The sequence below is a fragment of the Eleutherodactylus coqui genome, chromosome 10 (assembly GCF_035609145.1).
Source record: "Eleutherodactylus coqui strain aEleCoq1 chromosome 10, aEleCoq1.hap1, whole genome shotgun sequence".
NCBI lineage: Eukaryota > Metazoa > Chordata > Amphibia > Anura > Eleutherodactylidae > Eleutherodactylus > Eleutherodactylus coqui.
This window is the reverse complement of record NC_089846.1, coordinates 103,609,122-103,627,688: the sequence shown is the minus strand read 5'-3', so window position 1 is coordinate 103,627,688 and position 18,567 is coordinate 103,609,122. Positions and strand designations below refer to the sequence as shown.

Here is an 18,567-nt window from a genome sequence, read left to right as displayed (position 1 = left end):
ACTCGAACGAGCATCAAGCTCGGACGAGTGTGCTCGCTCATCTCTGTTCCTGATGTTGTTTCATGCATTGCGATACGGGAAATAAATCGCGGCATGTCCTATCTTTGGGAATTCCCACAGAATGCCTTTCCCATTGTTTTCAATGGGTCTAGTAAAAACATTGCATGGTATGCGAGGTGCACCCGAATGGAACGTGATGCAAGGTTTCCCATTGAAAACAATAAAGATCGCTACTTGACACAAAAATGCCTCACATCTACAGGGACATCGCATGTTTCCGAGTGCGATATTGCGCTGAGTTTCACGGCTCAATATCATGTCTGCCCAGGTGAAATTAGCCTTAAAGGGGTTGTCCCGCGCCGAAACGGGTTTTTTTTTTTTCAACCCCCCCCCCCCCCCGTTCGGCGCGAGACAACCCCGATGCAGGGACGTACAGAAAGATTACCGGAGCGCTTACCTTAATCCACGCGCTCCGGTGACTTCTATACTTACCTGTGAAGATGGCCGCCGGAATCCTCTTCCTCCGTGGACCGCAGCTCTTCTGTGCGGTCCATTGCCGATTCCAGCCTCCTGATTGGCTGGAATCGGCACGTGACGGGGCGGAGCTACACGGAGCCTGCATTCTGCACGAGCGGCTCCATTGAAGAGAGCAGAAGACCAGGACTGCGCAAGCGCGGCTAATTTGGCCATCGGAGGGCGAAAATTAGTCGGCACCATGGAGACGAGGACGCCAGCAACGGAGCAGGTAAGTAAAAAACTTTTTATAACTTCTGTATGGCTCATAATTAATGCACAATGTATATTGCAAAGTGCATTAATATGGCCATACAGAAGTGTATAGACCCACTTGCTGCCGCGGGACAACCCCTTTAAGCTAGTTGGACATGACCATATTTTTGGGCTGTGGGCTGTCTGTGTGCTTCCATGGGCAGCATTCAGCCCCATTAAAAGCTATGGGGCTATACAGGGTGTGGATCCAGCACAATACTGCTGTCCTATACTGAAATAACAAGAACGTACTTGACTAAGAAGGCATGGATGCCTACACAATGGTATGGCACGCGGGGCTCTAGGGAACCCCAGAACATGAATTTCAATTATTTGTTATGGCCCCTGTAAGAGATACAGTAAAACCCGATTGCAAAGTTCAGAAGAAGCTTGTGAGAAGTAAAAAAAAAAATGCTTTCTGTGTCTCTCTTAGTGTCGTGGGACAGCTACTATTACTGAAGTAAGGAACGTGTACCGGAAGTGGTCTCCTTCTGCTCTGATAGGGGCTAGGTCATCCAGTAAAAAAAAAAGAGACACCCAAATCTGAAACCCCCAGTAGGGCATATGAAAAGAGATGATCTAAATCTGTGTGGTGAGTAAGGGGTTAAAGTGTGGGAATTGTTAGACTGACAATTTTTTCTTATCACAGATCAGTTAATAAAGGTGTATGAAATTAGCAATACTGATGTATGTGATAAATATAATATGACCCTGTAAGATAAGAATGAAGTGTTACATTGAATGAGATGTAGGATGGCTGCAGTTCCCTTCACATAGCTTTCCCTCCTTAGCATGTCCGACCTACCAAACCAAAAAGAAATATTCCAGATGTTTTATGAATTTCATTCCAAACAAGTGTCATCTACATAAACAGCAGCTGCTTCTACAACTGCACTCTGCTTCTGCCCAACCCATTGCCTCCTGTCCGTCACGTGGCTGTGATGTCACCCAAGGTCCCATCAGCATTAAGAATCAGTCGGCGCAGGATAAACCTTCGGGAAATGACTCGGCGGATTGCTGGGAAGAGACTTTATTAACCTGTTCAGAGTCTGAAATGAAGGAGACTTTGCTTTCATCTGAAGAGCGCAGAGATACGTAACCCGTTACTTTGTATTGTACATATACGGTCACGGACATTCTGCCTCGATACAAAGAGTCATCATGGCAGGCTTTCTAAGCTCTATAAAGGAGTTGGTGCTGCATCGTAAAGCCTGCACATTAATACGGGCTTGTAAGGAAGAAGAACTACGTGCGTTACTGTCCGAGAATGAAGCCAAGAAACTTATCAGGAAAACCAGTGGGAACGTGCTAAGGCGTTGTCTTCAAGTTGCTATAGATAAACAATATATGGGATGTATTGAAGAATTGTTAAAAGCTGGAGCCAACCCAAGGATTCTGCTTGATAGTTGCTCTGTGCCAAGCATAGTTTATGGTCAAGGGAATGTCAGACTCCTCCAGCTGCTGTTGGAGTATGGAGCAAGCGAAGATTCTTGTAAAGGTCGGAAATCATCAATATTATTGTACTATGCAGCAGAAAATGGATATATTGATTGCTTTAGAATGTTACTTCTTTATGGGGCTGACCCTGATTATAAGTGTTTCCGTTTTGATTTAGCAGCCGGTACTGCAGATGGTACATCAGTACTAGGAATGTGTCTTAAAAGGAACTATGAAGCCCCATTTGTGGAACTTCTCATCCAGTTTGGTGCTAATATTTACTTACCTCATATACAGAAAGCCCTTCTCGAAGTTGATAATGATGCCACAAGACTTCTGGATAGAGAAAAGGGTAATAACATCTGTTTCTTCTCAATAGAGGATATTGTATGTAAAATCTGAGATAGACTGCTGCCAGAGTTGTCTGACTGCTTATTCCTCTCTCCTCACTGAGAAGACAGGCACACTTGGTCCCTTAAAGGGGTTGTCCCGCGCCGAAACGGGTTTTTTTTTTTTAACCCCCCCCCCCCCCCGTTCGGCGCGAGACAACCCCGATGCAGGGGTTAAAAAAACAACCCGCACAGCGCTTACCTGAATCCCGGCGGTCCGGCGTCTTCATACTTACCTGCTGAAGATGGCCGCCGGGATCCTCTGTCTCCGTGGACCGCAGGGCTTCTGTGCGGTCCATTGCCGATTCCAGCCTCCTGATTGGCTGGAATCGGCACGTGACGGGGCGGAGCTACACGGAGCCGGCATTCTACACGAGCGGCCCCATAGAAGACTGCAGAAGACCTGGACTGCGCAAGCGCGGCTAATTTGGCCATCGGAGGGCGAAAATTAGTCGGCTCCATGGGAACGAGGACGCCAGCAACGGAGCAGGTAAGTATAAAACTTTTTATAACTTCTGTATGGCTCATAATTAATGCACAATGTACATTACAAAGTGCATTATTATGGCCATACAGAAGTGTATAGACCCACTTGCTGCCGCGGGACAACCCCTTTAATGGCACTATATAGCTAACAGCAACCTACCAGGTTGATAAATGCACAATGAGTTCAGTGACTGCAGTCAAATATGATTCTATAAGCTTCAGGTAATAGATAATGCCGGGGCATTCTTTAATATACTATGGAGAGCTGCCCAAATTGCTCTTCTGTGTGGGGTCTGGAGTTCTTGCCCTGACAACTGCTTTGGTTATTTGTAATTCACAAGAAGACTAATAACTCAAATGGGTAAGAATTTTGTCAAGGGGAGAGAGTTCACATCTATTTACAACCTGGGCATCTTCTGTATATAACTATACATGTGCAGCTGGTATAAGTTAGAAATAAAGGTGAAAGCCCTCTCTGACTGACTGATAGACTGACTTACCACTAATTCTCTAACTTCCCAATGTCGTGCAAACATGAGATTTGAAAGGAGCATTGTTTGGGTCGTAAAAAGGGAAAAGTAAATGGCTCACAACTAGATTATTCGATGCTAAATGCAAAACTATTTGCACCCCTATGTAATGTACCTAATCTAATTCTCTAACTTCCTAGTGTCCTACAGACATGAAATTTGGCACAAGCATTCTTTAGGTCCTAGATAGGAAAAGTAAAGAGGTCACATCTCGAAAATGCAATGCTAATTGCAAAAGTATTGGCACCCCTATAAAATGTACCTAATCTAATTCTCAAACTTCCCAGTGTCATACAAGCGTGAAATTAGGCACAAGCATCCTTTACATCCTACATAGGAAAAATAAAAGAGTCACAACTCAAAAATTCAATGGTAATAGCAAAAGTATTGGAACCTCTATGTAATGTACCTAATTTAACCCCTTAATGACGCGGCCCTTTTTCTTTTTCCATTTTCGTTTTTTCCTCCCCCCTTTAAAAAATCGTAACTTCTTTATTTATCCATCGACTTCACTGTATGAGGGCTTGTTTTTTGCGGGACGAGTTGTATTTTTCAACGGTGCTATTTAAAGTACCATATAATGTACTGAAAAACTTTTAAAAAATTCTAAGTGGAGTAAAATGAAAAAGAAAAACAACATTTCGTCATCTTTTAGTGCATCTTGTTTTGTACGGCGCACAAACAGCAAAAAAAATGACATAACTTTATTCTATGGGTCGGTATGATTACTACGATACCAAACATGTATAGTTTTTTTTTACTATACTACTTTTTTTCTTTCCAAAGACATTTAATTTTTTTCAATTACTTTCTGCCGTCATTTTGTGCGCGCAGTAACTTTTTTATTTTTCCATCGACATAGTTTAGCAAGGGCTTATTTTTTGCGGGATGTTCTGTAGTTTCTGATAGTACCAATTTGGAGTGCATACAACTTTTTATTGAGTTTTTTCTGGGAGACAGGGTAACCAAAAAAGTGTATTTCTGGCGTTCTTTATTTTTTTTTCCGGACGTCGTTCACCATGCGGGAAAAATAATGCACTGCTTTGATAGTTCGGACTTTTATGGATTCGGCGATACCAAATACAAATTTTTAATTTATTATTTAGATTTTTTAATAATAGATATGGCAAAAGGGGGTGATTTAAACTGCGGGGGTGGGGGGGCTGTGCAGGACCCCCGAACATCATTCGGGGGATTTAAATGGTTAATAGCCGTGTAACAGCTGTGGCAGAGAAAAATGATGGTTGCCCATTGATTCAATGGAGCCAGCAATACAGCCGGCTCCATCGACAGCAATGGGCTGCCGGCGATCGCAGGATGAATTTTCGGGAAGGGCTTAAAAATATAAGCCCTTCCCTGAAAATCAACCAAAAATGTGTAAAAAGTAAAAAAAAATATATATATACCTTCTCCCGGCAGACGGAGATCAGCCGCAGCCAGCCGGCAGTTCTCCTGAACTGCTGTGAGTAGTATTCAGCAGCCGGGGATTTAAAATCCCCGCCTGCTGAATGAGCTGCCTCTGATTGGTCACAGCCCTCACCAATCAGAGGCAGCTCTCACTCACCCATTCATGAATGGCGAGTGAGTGCTACCTCTGGTTGGCTCAGCACAGGGACCAATCAGGGGCAGCTCTCAGCTGTCATTCAATAGCTGAGAGCTGCCCCTGATTGGTCCCTGCGCTGAGCCAATCAGAGGCAGCACTCACTCACCCATTCATGAATTCATGAATGGGTGAGTGAGAGCTGGCTCTGATTGGTGAGGGCTGTGACCAATCAGAGGCAGCTCATTCAGCAGGCGGGGATTTTAAATCCCCGCCTGCTGAATACTACTCACAGCAGTTCAGGAGAACTGCCGGCCGGCCGCGGCTGAACTCCGTCTGCCGGGACAAGGTGAGTATATTTATTTTTTTTACTTTTTACACATTTTTGGATGATTTTCAGGGAAATTCATCCTGAGATCGCCCGCAGCCCATTGCTTTCTATGGAGCCGGCTGTATTGCCGACTCCATTGAATTCAATGGGCTGGACAGTGCTCCACTGCTCTGGCCCGTTTCAAAGGAAACGCGGCTAGGAGCAGATTTTTCGGCCCCGGTCACGCGATTTGCGGATGCGCATCCGTCATGCGATCCACAAATCGCTGCAAAATACGCCCGTGTGACCGAGGCCATAAATAGGTAAAGTTAAAGAGGCACAACTCAATTATTCAGTGCTAAGTGCAAATGTATTGGCACCCCTGTGTAATGTACCTAATCTAAGTCTCTAACTTCTCTATGTCATACAAACATGAAATTTGGCAGGAGCATTCTTCAGGTCCTAAATTTGAAAAGTAAAGGGGTCACAGCTTGAAAAGTCAATGCTAATTACGAAATAGAGCGCACTCCCATGTAATGTAACTTCCCGGTGTTGTACAAGTGTGAAATTTGGCACAAGCATTCTTTAGGTCCTAAATAGGAAAAGTAAGGTCCTAAATAAATAAAGTAAAGGGGTCACAACTCGATTATTCAATGCTAAATGCAAAAGTAAGTGCACCCCTGTATGATTTAACCTTGCAGTGTCGTACAAGCGTGAAATTTGGCGCGAGCCTTCTTTAGGTCATAATAGAGGACAGTGGGGGGGGGGGGGGTGACTGGCATATTCTGCAGAGTCACATCAGTACATGCAGCCTGAGGAGAATCTAATGCTCCCTTTCTGTGTGTACATACTTTATTCCTCTGTTCTTCTAAGGTTACATTTACTTCATAAAATTTTCCGTGTGCACAACACGTAAACACCTGTATCAAATTAATTTGGGTAAAGCCAGATACATCAGCTAGTCCTGTATATAGTGATATGGAGCATGATGGTATAAGCTGGTTATTTACTGTATATGACTGAATACTTTACACACAATTCAAAAATGCATCAGAAACCTGCATGCGGTTTTAAAAAGTCGAATGTATTATTTAAATCCACATGCAGTTTCTAATAGTGTATGCAGTGTATTAAAGGCACATGTGGTTTTTGAATACGATAAACAGTTTTTGGATGTGTTTTTTAATTGTGATTCGAAAATGCAACAAAAATTATGAATGCAGTCTAAGGGACTGCAAACTGATTTTCAAGTAGTCCAGGAAATGCGTCGTGTTTGGAAAGCCAATGCCAAGGGGCTAGATCATGTAGGTAAATTTGTTTTGCAGCTGCATGCATCACAATTTAGATCTAGGTACAGGTAGAGGTACAGGTGTGTGTGTAAGGCCGGCTTCACACGAGCGTGACGGGCTCCGCCACGGAATATTCCGCGGCGAAGCCCGTCACGGCGCCCCCCAGAGACCCCATACTTACCAGCGGAAGATAGCGTGAAGACGCTTCACGGCCACCGCCGCCGCGTCATATGACGCGTCGGGCGCATCATATGACGCGGCGGTGGTAGGCGGGAAAGCGTTTTCATGCTATCTTCCGCTATGTTACAGCGGGAGATAGCATGAACGGACGGCTTCCATTGACTGCAATGGAAGCCGTCAGCGCGTACACCCGTGGCAAATAGAGCATGCCGCGGGTGAGGACGGGAGATTTCACGGTGCGGAATTCCGCGGTGGAATTCCGCATCGTGAGCATTGTGCTATTAGGTTCAATAGAACCTAATAGCTGCGGGCAACGCAGCGGATTTTCGCCGCGAATTACGCGGCGTCATCCGTTCGTGGGAAGGAGGCCTAAGGCAGAGGGGGGTGGGGGAAGTTGGGTGGTGAGCTGAGCTCTTGCACAAGGGCCCCAGAGTCTTTAACTTACGCCCCTGCTGTAATTAACTTACTTTGAGCACATTTTTCCTTCTTTGGACTAATTCTAATATACTTTCTTCCTGTATAGATCGCTGTACTGTACAGTAGTGTCAGACTACAATCTCATCCTGTACTCTGGTCTTATCTTCTGTACAGCTCATCCGAGATCCCTGAAGTCTCAGTGTCGTATTGCCATAAGAAGGTGGCTGATACAAGTGGGGAAGCTTCGTCTCATCGACCAGATAGACATCCCTGATCAGCTGGAGAAATACTTACAGTACCACAATGAGTTTGATGACATAAAGAAGCTGCCAAGATGTTATCAGCGATTTACTTATCCAATAGCCGAGGTAAAGCTTTAATTTTAGGCAATTTAGTCACTGGATATTCCTAGCTAGAGGTTCTCTCAGTTACCTCTGGATCGAGGGGGTTTTACCAGCAAATACATTTATGCCGTATGTTCAGGATTAGGCAGCCCTCTCCAGTTTTATCTCTGTCTGAATATGGAGGCTGTCTGACCCCACAGAACGGGTTTCAGGGGGCTCTGTACTCTCATGAGGTGAAGGTCATAAAAGTGTGACTCTCGCCTATCAGGCAAAATGAAAAAGCTAGAAATCCCTGATCAGCTGGTGGAATACTTAGAGTACCACAATATGCCGTATAGCCCAGAGAAACTGGCACGACATTATGACCTATATCCTCCGGTAGTTATTAATGTGAAGCTTTTATTTTAGGCATGGTTAGTTACTGGATATCCCTAGAGGTTCTCTCAGTTACCACTGGATCGAGGGGGTTTTACCACTAAATACATTTATGCCGTATCTTCAAGATTAGGCAGTCCTCTCCAGTTCTATCCCTGCCTGAATATGGAGGCTCTCTGACCCCGCAGAACAGGTGTCAGGGGACTCTGTACTCCCAGTAGGTGAGGGTCCCATAAGTGGAAATCCCACCTATCCGACATTTATGTCACCCATCTTTGGTGTCTTTGATACAGTTGTATAGTGTATGCTTTGATATATTCACTAATGAACCCTGCACATTTAATAACAGTAAGGCTAAATTCACACAGGCGTATATTGGCCCTGTTTTCACAGCCTGGCTGATATATGTCACCCATCTGAGGCATTTGCTTACATTGCCTCAGTTCAGATGGCCATTTTGCTGGTGCATAAAAACAGCCGACATAGCGCATAGTTCTTGACTAGAGATGAGCGAACGTACTCGTCCGAGCTTGATACTCGTTCGAGTATTAGCGTGTTCGGGATGCTCGTTACTAGAGGCGAGTACCACGCGATGTTCTGGTTACTTTCACTTTCATCTCTGAGACGTTAGCGCGCTTTTCTGGCCAATAGAAAGACAGGGAAGGCATTACAACTTCCCCCTGCGACGTTCAAGCCCTGCAGTGAGTGGCTGGCGAGATCAGGTGTCACCCGAGTATTTAAATCTGCCCCGCCCGTGGCTCGCCACAGATGCATTCAGACATAGCTCAGGGAAAGTGCTGCTGATGCTGGAGCTGCTATAGGGAGAGTGTTAGGAGTTATTTTAGGCTTCAAGAACCCCAACGGTCCTACTTAGGGCCACATCTGACCGTGTGCAGTACTGTTGAGGCTGCTTTTTGCATTTTTGTATATCGGCCGTGCAGAGCATTGCGTCCTGCCCGTCACATCACCGCTGTATTCCTGTCCAGAGTGAAACAGTCTGCAGTAATTTTACATAGTCCATAGTCCACTGGCGTAGTGGTGAGGCAGGGACAGAAGACATATACAGTCTATATAGGCAGTTGGCTTTTCCAAAAAAATTTGGGGAAAAAAATCTAGTTGGGCTGCCTGTGACCGTCCTCAGTGTACTGCGTCTCTGCTGGGGGTAGTTGTCGTAATTCATACGCAGCCAGCTAAGTGTTACAGCAGGCTTGCGCAAAATTCTTTCCTGGCTCTGTGTTGCCCGTCACATCACTGCTGTATTCCTGTCCAGAGTGAAACAGTCTGCAGTAATTTTACATAGTCCAGGGCCAGTAGTGGTGAGGCAGGGACAGAAGACATATACAGTCTATATAGGCAGTTGGCTTTTCCAAAAAAATTTGGGGAAAAAAATCTATTTGGGCTGCCTGTGACCGTCCTCAGTGTGCTGCGTCTCTGCTGGGGGTAGTTGTCCTAATTCATACGCAGCCAGCTAAGTGTTACAGCAGGCTTGCGCAAAATTCTTTCCTGGCTCTGCGTTGCCCGTCACATCACCGCTGTATTCCTGTCCAGAGTGAAACAGTCTGCAGTAATTTTACATAGTCCAGGGCCAGTAGTGGTGAGGCAGGGACAGAAGACATATACAGTCTATATAGGCAGTTGGCTTTTCCAAAAAAATTTGGGGAAAAAAATCTATTTGGGCTGCCTGTGACCGTCCTCAGTGTACTGCGTTTCTGCTGGGTGTAGTTGTCCTAATTCATACGCAGCCAGCTAAGTGTTACAGCAGGCTTGCGCAAAATTCTTTCCTGGCTCTGCTGTGCGTTCCGTAAGCGAAGTCAGCCTCCAACCACAGGCCAATAAGCGGCCCATTTAATTACAGCGTTCTGTTTCTGCACTACTGGTAATACAGCATGCTGAGGGGTAGGGGTAGGCCTAGAGGACGTGGACGCAGGCGAGGACGCGGAGGCCCAAGTCAGGGTGTGGGCACAGGCCGAGCTCCTGATCCAGGTGTATTGCAGCCGACTGCTGCGGGATTAGGAGAGAGGCACGTTTCTGGCGTCCCCACATTCATCTCACAATTAATGGGTCCACGCGGTAGACCTTTATTAGAAACTGAGCAGTGTGAGCAGGTCCTGTCGTGGATGGCAGAAAGTGCATCCAGCAATCTATCGACCACCCAGACTTCTGCGCCGTCCACTGCTGCAACTCTGAATCCTCTGGCTGCTGCTCCTCCTTCCTCCCAGCCTCCTCACTCCATTACAATGACACATTCTGAGGAACAGGCAGACTCTCAGGAACTGTTCTCGGGCCCCTGCCCAGAATGGGCAGCAATGGTTCCTCTCCCACTGGAGGAGTTTGTCGTGACCGATGCCCAACCATTGCAAAGTTCCCGGGGTCCGGGAGATGAGGCTGGGGACTTCCGGCAACTGTCTCAAGAGCTTTCAGTGGGTGAGGAGGACGATGACGATGAGACACTGTTGTCTATCACTCAGGTAGTAGTAATTGGAGTAAGTCCGAGGGAGGAGCACACAGAGGATTCGGAGAAAGAGCAGCAGGACGATGAGGTGACTGACCCCACCTGGTTTGCTAAGCCTACTGAGGACAGGTCTTCAGAGGGGGAGGCAAGTGCAGCAGCAGGGCAGGTTGGAAGAGCCAGTGCGGTGGCCAGGGGTAGAGGCAGGGCCAGACCGAATAATCCACCAACTGTTTCCCAAAGCGCCCCCTCGCGCCATGCCACCCTGCAGAGGCCAAGGTGCTCTAAGGTGTGGCAGTTTTTCACAGAGACGCCTGACGACCGACGAACAGTGGTGTGCAACCTTTGTCGTGCAAGATCAGCTGGGGGGCCACCACCACCAGCATGCGCAGGCATATGATGGCCAAGCACCCCACAAGGTGGGACGAAGGCCGTTCACCGCCTCCGGTTTGCACCACTGCCTCTCCCCCTGTGCCCCTACCTGCCACTGAGATCCAACACCCCTCTGAGGACACAGGCACGAGTGCCTACCGGCCTGCACCCACACCCTCACCTCCGCTGTCCTTGGCCCCATCCAGCAATGTCTCTCAGCGCAGCGTCCAGACGTCGCTAGCGCAACTGTTTGAGCGAAAACGCAAGTACGCTGCCACGCACCCGCACGCTCAAGCGTTAAACGTGCACATAGCTAAATTGATCAGCCTGGAGATGCTGCCGTATAGGCTTGTGGAAACGGAGGCTTTCAAAAGCATGATGGCGGCGGCGGCCCCGCGCTACTCGGTTCCCAGTCGCCACTACTTTTCTCTATGTGCCGTCCCAGCCCTGCACGACCACGTCTCCCGCAACATTGTACGCGCCCTCACCAACGCTGTTACTGCCAAGGTCCACTTAACAATGGACACGTGGACAAGCACAGGCGGGCAGGGCCACTATATCTCCCTGACGGCACATTGGGTGAATTTAGTGGAGGCTGGGACCGAGTCAGAGCCTGGGACCGCTCACGTCCTACCCACCCCCAGAATTGCGGGCCCCAGCTCGGTGCTGGTATCTGCGGCGGTGTATGCTTCCTCCACTAAACCACCCTCCTCCTCCTCCTCCTCCAACGCAACCTCTGTCTCGCAATCAAGATGTGTCGGCAGCAGCACGTCGTCAGCAGTCGCTGTCGCGCGGCGTGGCAGCACAGCGGTGGGCAAGCGTCAGCAGGCCGTGCTGAAACTACTCAGCTTAGGAGAGAAGAGGCACACGGCCCATGGACTGCTGCAGGGTCTGACAGAGCAGACCGACCACTGGCTTGCGCCGCTGAGCCTCCAACCGGGCATGGTCGTGTGTGACAACGGCCGTAACCTGGTGGCGGCTCTGCAGCTCGGCAGCCTCACGCACGTGCCATGCCTGGCCCATGTCTTTAATTTGGTGGTTCAGCGCTTTCTGAAAAGCTACCCACACTTGTCATACCTGCTCGGAAAGGTGCGCCGGGTCAGCGCACATTTCCGCAAGTCCAATACGGACGCTGCCACCCTGCGGACCCTGCAACATCGGTTTAATCTGCCAGTGCACCGACTGCTGTACGACGTGCCCACACGGTGGAACTCTACGCTCCACATGTTGGCCAGAATCTATGAGCAGCGTAGAGCTATAGTGGAATACCAACTCCAACATGGGCGGCGTAGTGGGAGTCAGCCTCCTCAATTCTTTACAGAAGAGTGGGCCTGGTTGGCAGCCATCTGCCAGGTCCTTGGAAACTTTGAGGAGTCTACCCAGATGGTGAGCGGGGATGCTGCAATCATTAGCGTCACCATTCCTCTGCTATGCCTCTTGAGAAGTTCCCTGCAAAGCATAAAGGCAGACGCTTTGCGCTCGGAAACAGAGTCGGGGGAAGAAAGTATGTCGCTGGATAGACAGAGCACCCTCATGTCTATATCTCAGCACGTTGAGGAGGAGGGGGAGGAGCATGAGGAGGAGGGGGAAGAGACAGCTTGGCCCACTGCTGAGGGTACTCATGCTGCTTGCCTGTCATCCTTTCAGCATGTATGGCCTGAGGAGGAGGAGGATCCTGAAAGTGATCTTCCTAGTGAGGAAAGCCATGTGTTGCGTACAGGTACCCTGGCACACATGGCTGACTTCATGTTAGGATGCCTTTCTCGAGACCCTCGCGTTACACGCATTCTGACCACTACGGATTACTGGGTGTACACACTGCTCGACCCACGGTATAAGTAGAACCTTTCCACTCTCATGCCCGAAGAGGAAAGGGGTTCGAGAGTGATGCTATACCACAGGACCCTGGCGGACAAACTGATGTTAACATTCCCATCCGACAGCGCTAGTGGCAGAAGGTGCAGTTCCGAGGGCTAAGTAGCAGGGGAGGCGCGGAGATCAGGCAGCATGTACAGCGCAGGCAGGGGAACATTCTTCAAGGCCTTTGCCAGCTTTATGGCTCCCCAGCAAGACTGTGTCACCGCTCCCCAGTCAAGGCTGAGTCGGCGGGAGCACTGTAAAAGGATGGTGAGGGAGTACGTAGCCGATCACACGACCGTCCTCGGTGACGCCTCTGCCCCCTACAACTACTGGGTGTCGAAGCTGGACACATGGCCTGAACTCGCGCTGTATGCCCTGGAGGTGCTTGCTTGTCCTGCGGCTAGCGTCTTGTCAGAGAGGGTGTTTAGTGCGGCTGGGGGAATCATCACGGATAAACGTACCCGCCTGTCAACCGACAGTGTCGACAGGCTTACACTCATCAAGATGAACAAAGCCTGGATTTCCCCAGACTTCTCTTCTCCACCAGCGGACAGCAGCGATACCTAAGCAATACGTAGGCTGCACCCACGGATGGAAGCATCGTTCTCTATCACCATCAAAAATGGGGACCTTTTTGCTTCATCAATCTGTGTATTCTATTCATCCTCCTCGTCCTGCTCCTCCTCCTGAAACCTCACGTAATCACGCCGAACGGGCAATTTTTCTTAGGCCCACAAGGCTCAGTCATATTATTTTTGTAAACAATTTTTATACGTTTCAATGCTCATTAAAGCGTTGAAACTTGCACCTGAACCAATTTTTATTTTAACTGGGCTGCCTCCAGGCCTAGTTACCAATTAAGCCACATTAACCAAAGCGATTAATGGGTTTCACCTGCCCTCTTGGTTGGGCATGGGCAATTTTTCTGAGGCCCTCGCCTACAGTGTATTACAATTAATTTTTTGCCCACCTGCATTAAAGCTGACGTTAGCTTTGCTGTCCAGGGCACTGCAATGGGATATATTTATGTACCGCCGGTGGGTTCCAGGGAGCCACCCATGCTGTCGGTCCACACGGAGTTGTAACTGCATGTGTCCACTTCTAAAGAACCCCAGTCTGACGGGGGCATGCAGTGTGGGCCCAAGCCCACCTGCATTAAACATCACATTACCTCAGCTGTAATGGGCAATGCAATAGGATATATTTATGTACCGCCGGTGGGTTCCTGAGAGCCACCCATGCTGTTCGTCCACACGGACTTCACAATAGGGAGTTGTACCTGCCTTTGTCTACTTATAAAAAACCCCAGTCTGACTGGGGCATGCAGTGTGGGCTGAAGCCCACCTGCATTTAATCTGACGTTAGCTCTGCTATCCAGGGCACTGCAATGGGATACATTTATGTACAGCGGGTGGGTTCCAGGGAGCCACCCATGCTGTGGGTGCACACGGAATTCCCATTGTAGAGTTGTACCTGCCTGTGACTCTTTATAAAAAACCGCAGTCTGACTGGGGCATGCAGACACCTTGACAGAATGAATAGTGTGTGGCACATAGGTTCCCCATTGCAATGCCCACGTGTGCAGCTCCTGATGGCGGTGGCACAGGATTATATTTCTCACTGCTTCTGTACAGCATTGTGGGCTATCTTCCTGCCCCTTTTAAAGAGGGTCGCTGCCTAGCCGTGCCAACCCTCTGCAGTGTGTGCCTGCGGTTCCTCCTCCTGGCAGACGCACTTATAAATAGACATGAGTGTGGCGTGGCATGAGGGCAGCTGAAGGCTGCGCAGGGACACTTTGGTGTGTGCTGTGGACCATGGGTCGTGCGGGGGGAGGGGGGGTTTGGGCAGCATGTAACCCAGGAAAAGTGGCAGCGGAGTGTCATGCAGGCAGTGATTGTGCTTTGTTGGAGGTAGTCTGGTGCTTAGCTAAGGTATGCATTGCTAATGAGGGCTTTTCAGAAGTAAAAATTGTTGAGAGGGGGGGGCCCACTCTTGCCGCTGCTGTGGCTTAATAGTGGGACCTGGGAACTTGAGATGCAGCCCAACATGTAGCCCCTCGCCTGCCCTATCCGTTGCTGTGTCGTTCCATCACTTTCTTGGATTGCCCAGATTTTCACAAATGGAAACCTTAGCGAGCATCGGCGATATACAAAAATGCTCGGGTCGCCCATTGACTTCAATGGGGTTCGTTATTCGAAACAAACCCTCGAGCATCGCGATAATTTCATCCCCAGTAACGAGCACCCGAGCATTTTGGTGCTCGCTCATCTCTATTCTTGACCTATCTTTCCCGGCGGGAATACACCGGTCCAATAGACTCCTTTGGGAGCCTATGGGAGCTGCCTGGAAAAAGGGAGGTGAGAGGGAGTTTAGCAGTGGCTCTGTTAAACTCCCTCCCTTTCCCTCCTCCTTTTTGCCCCTTGCCAGCTGTGGGCAAAGGGAGGGGTGGGACAGGGTGGGTGAGTAGCACCCTGCCCGCTCCTATTGCTGGCAGGTGGCAAGGGGCAGAGATGGGGCAGGAGTTTAGAAAACTAGCTCCCGCCCAGTCCCACCCCCACCATTGCTAGGAGCGAGTAAGGGGCGGAGAAAGGGAGGGAGTTTAGCAGAGCTAAACTCTCTCCCTCTGCCCGACAGCATTCCTGGTGCAGCGTATACATGTCACCCCTGCGCCGTCTGAACAGATGCATAAACGGGAGATGCACCTATTACTCAGTCACGGCTACCTCTCGTTCACGTGATTTTCGGCCGCGCTGTGGCACAGCCAGCCAAAAATCATCGCACCTGTGTGAATGAAGCCTAAGGCATACAATGTTACGGCTGTATAGTTCTGTACTTTTGCCATTGATTCCCATTGAAAGAACATACAACACTTTTCTTTTCGTATACTCTTATACTCCATAGCAAAGATTTTAAATACAGTTTAGAGAAAGCGACACCAAAGAATACCAGCCAAATGTACACTAAAAGTCACTCTTATGACATGTGTTTGGCTACTGATAGCCTGCAGGTATGTTAGATATTTATACCAGAATGTCTGCATACATGATGCAAACGTGGAGTGAATCTAGTCTGAGATTATCATTAACATAAGATGTCATGTTTCTTCTCACTTCACATCTTTGTCTGTCAATATATCTAGTAGTACTACCCCATTTCCCCCAAAATAAGACAGGATCTTATATTAATTTTTGCTCCAAAATATTTCTTTTTTACATGTATAGCTACCTGGACACTATTTAAAAATCATGCTAGGGTTTTTTTCGGGGCAGGTCTTATTTTCAGGGAAACGGGGTTGTTGTACCATTTCCACCTGTTTTTCTTTCTGTTTGTCTATGGGTCAATGCAGACGGCCGGGTTGGATCCTGCCGCAAGATTCTTGCAGAGAGATGCTCCCTGTGCCCCTGCACTGACGGGCAGCTCACCTCCTCCTTGCATCTTGTCTCTGCTCTGCTATGTGCCGGAGCATCACCAGTGACATTTCTGTGCGGGCCTCCGCGATTTGTTTACCGCACAAGTTATTACGCGGTCAAATAGCGGCTGCCTGCATAGGATTGCGTGCACACATGCAATTCTATGGCAGGGTGCCCAGGCGAAAATTCTGCGGCACATCCCGCCGCGGAACTTCCGCCCATCAGCTGGTATCAACTTAATAAATGTCTGCTTTGTTCCTCAGCATTTGCTCTTTGGAGCTGGTTGTAACTACGAACAAGAACAAAAATATTTGTGACCCAGAGTGACTGCTCATGGTAACCACTGCAGAAGAGGAAGATGATGATGAAGACAAGCCAAAGAATCCCTAACTTACTGTGCACATCCTATAATACTGCCTTTACCTTCTTATCTAATCCTGCATTTATTGTGGACTGATGACAATAAGATCACACAAAGCTACAATGCTTGTCAGCAATCACCACCTAAATAAAGGGGCGCACCAAGACTCCTAGCTAGAGAACATGAACAAGTGTATTATTTAGAGTCGTTGACAGCCTAGACATGTTGCAAGGTTTGTTAAAGGGGTGGTCTCGCGAAACCAAGTGGGGTTATACACTTCCGTATGGCCATATTAATGCACTTTGTAATGTACATTGTGCATTAAATATGAGCCATACAGAAGTTATTCCACTTACCTGCTCCGTTGCTAGCGTCCTCGTCTCCATGGTTCCGTCTAAATTCGCTGGCAGCTTGCTTTTTTAGACGCGCTTGCGCAGTCCGGTCTTCTCCATTCAGCACGAGCCGCTTCAGTGTGCTCCCCGCTACAGCTCTTCTGCGCATGCGCAGACGAGCTGTCACTGCTCGGGAGCGCGCTGCAGCGGCCATTCTGTACCTTCCTCTGTTAGAGGAAGGTGCAGAAAGTGGAGCTGCCCAGCGGAGAAGCCCAGCCCAGCCCAGCAGCCCCGAGAAGCCTCCCAGGTAAGTGATTTGTCGGGGGGGGGGGGGCTGCCGCTGCGCCGGGCTGCGCCGGGGGGGCTGTCGCTGCGTCGGGGGGGCTGTCGCTGCGCTGGGGGGGGCTGCCGCTGTGATGGGGGAACTAGCGCTAGGCCGGGGGGGCTGTCGCTGCGATGGGGGGGCTGTCGCTAGGCCGGGGGGGGGGCTGTCGCTGCGATGGGGGGGCTGTCGCTGCGCCGGGGGGGGGCTGCCGCTGTGATGGGGGAACTAGCGCTAGGCCGGGGGGGCTGTCGCTGCGATGGGGGGGGCTGTCGCTAGGCCGGGGGGGGGGCTGCCGCTGCGATGGGGGGGCTGTCGCTAGGCCGGGGGAACTAGCGCTGGGCTCCGGGGCCTTCACCTGGGCTGAGGGTCTAGCGCTGGGGAGCCGGGGGCTAGCGCCGGTTACCTGCTGCCTGGCGGTGGGCGTCTGGTCGGCGGCTGCGGGGCGTCTGGTCGGCGGCTGCGATGCGTCCGGTTGCCATGGAGACACAGCTGGCGGCGTCTCGGGAGCGCGCACGTCGGGCTGCAGCGAGCGACGGGGAAAGAGCCGGCGGCCATCTTGAGGAAACTTTTATAAGTTGCTGAAACGCTGGAACGGTAAGTACGAACCAGCTAGAAATGTCATTTACAGGGGGGCTTAGTAATGTATGCTTAATGGGGGGGACTGGGCAAAAAAAAAATGTAACTGCTTCCTCGAGACATCTCCTTTAACACTTTCATGGCATATTCACAGGACATGTCATGAAAGTCTGATGGCTACAAAGTTGCACAAACAGTTACTGAAACAGCTGATCTTTCTGTATTGCACAGTTTGCATAACTCCTGTTGACTTCTATAGGAAACAGCATAGTGAAGCCTGCTTGGCTGTACTTCTAAGTCCTGACCACCTGGGACCTACATCTATCAGATTTACATATAGCCACAGAATATGCAATGAAAGTCCCAGAAGGGAATACCCCTACAAAGGGTCAGACATTGAATCACAGGCAAAAAAATACTTCCAAGAGATGGCTGTTGAAAGGGAGTTAATTTTCATTTTTTTTCCTATGGAGCATTGCCAATAAAACTGCACACACAACTGGGTCTACTTACTAGGAACCAGAACTGTTCCCCCTCCTCCCAAGTCCTTCCCACAGCTCGGAGACACTCATATCTCTAGGAACATTCTTGCCTGGCCATCAGGCTGTGTAAAAGCCCATAAAGAAAGTGACCTGGCCAGAATGGGGTATATGTCCCACAATAGAGAACTTGGAAAGCTAAAAATCAAAATTAATGTCTAGTAGTTAAACATATTGCAGATATTTGAGCTGGTTGGAGGAAGAGTGCTGGAACATAAAGTTGACACATGGAGGTCAATTCTCATGTCCTATGGTGGTAGTGACTGACAGAGCTAGGT

The 18,567-nt window shown here is 49.1% G+C and overlaps 1 protein-coding gene across 2 annotated transcripts; it reads left to right on the top strand.

The window, feature by feature from the left end:
- The first annotated feature begins 1,721 nt into the window (after positions 1-1,721).
- LOC136580810 (ankyrin repeat and SOCS box protein 12-like) lies at positions 1,722-17,157 on the top strand. 2 transcript variants are annotated; one of them, XM_066581668.1, is made up of 4 exons: positions 1,722-2,266; positions 2,384-2,557; positions 7,521-7,714; positions 16,420-17,157. In XM_066581668.1, the coding sequence occupies exons 1-4, from the start codon at positions 1,930-1,932 to the stop codon at positions 16,471-16,473; spliced, it is 759 nt and encodes a 252-aa protein (XP_066437765.1). In that variant the 5' UTR covers positions 1,722-1,929; the 3' UTR covers positions 16,474-17,157. The 2 variants fall into 2 exon arrangements, with proteins under 2 accessions (XP_066437765.1, XP_066437764.1); XM_066581667.1 differs by having other exon boundaries at positions 1,722-2,557.
- The last annotated feature ends 1,410 nt before the right edge of the window (positions 17,158-18,567 follow it).

What these genes read in the sequence shown, in the direction of transcription:
- LOC136580810 (XM_066581667.1), top strand. Translation starts at nt 1,930, where the DNA reads ATGGCAGGCTTTCTAAGCTCTATAAAGGAGTTGGTGCTGCATCGTAAA. An exon ending in ACTTCTGGATAGAGAAAAGG is followed by an intron (nt 2,558 to 7,520) that starts GTAATAACATCT and finishes TCTTCTGTACAG; the next exon opens with CTCATCCGAGATCCCTGAAG. An exon ending in TTACTTATCCAATAGCCGAG is followed by an intron (nt 7,715 to 16,419) that starts GTAAAGCTTTAA and finishes TTTGTTCCTCAG; the next exon opens with CATTTGCTCTTTGGAGCTGG.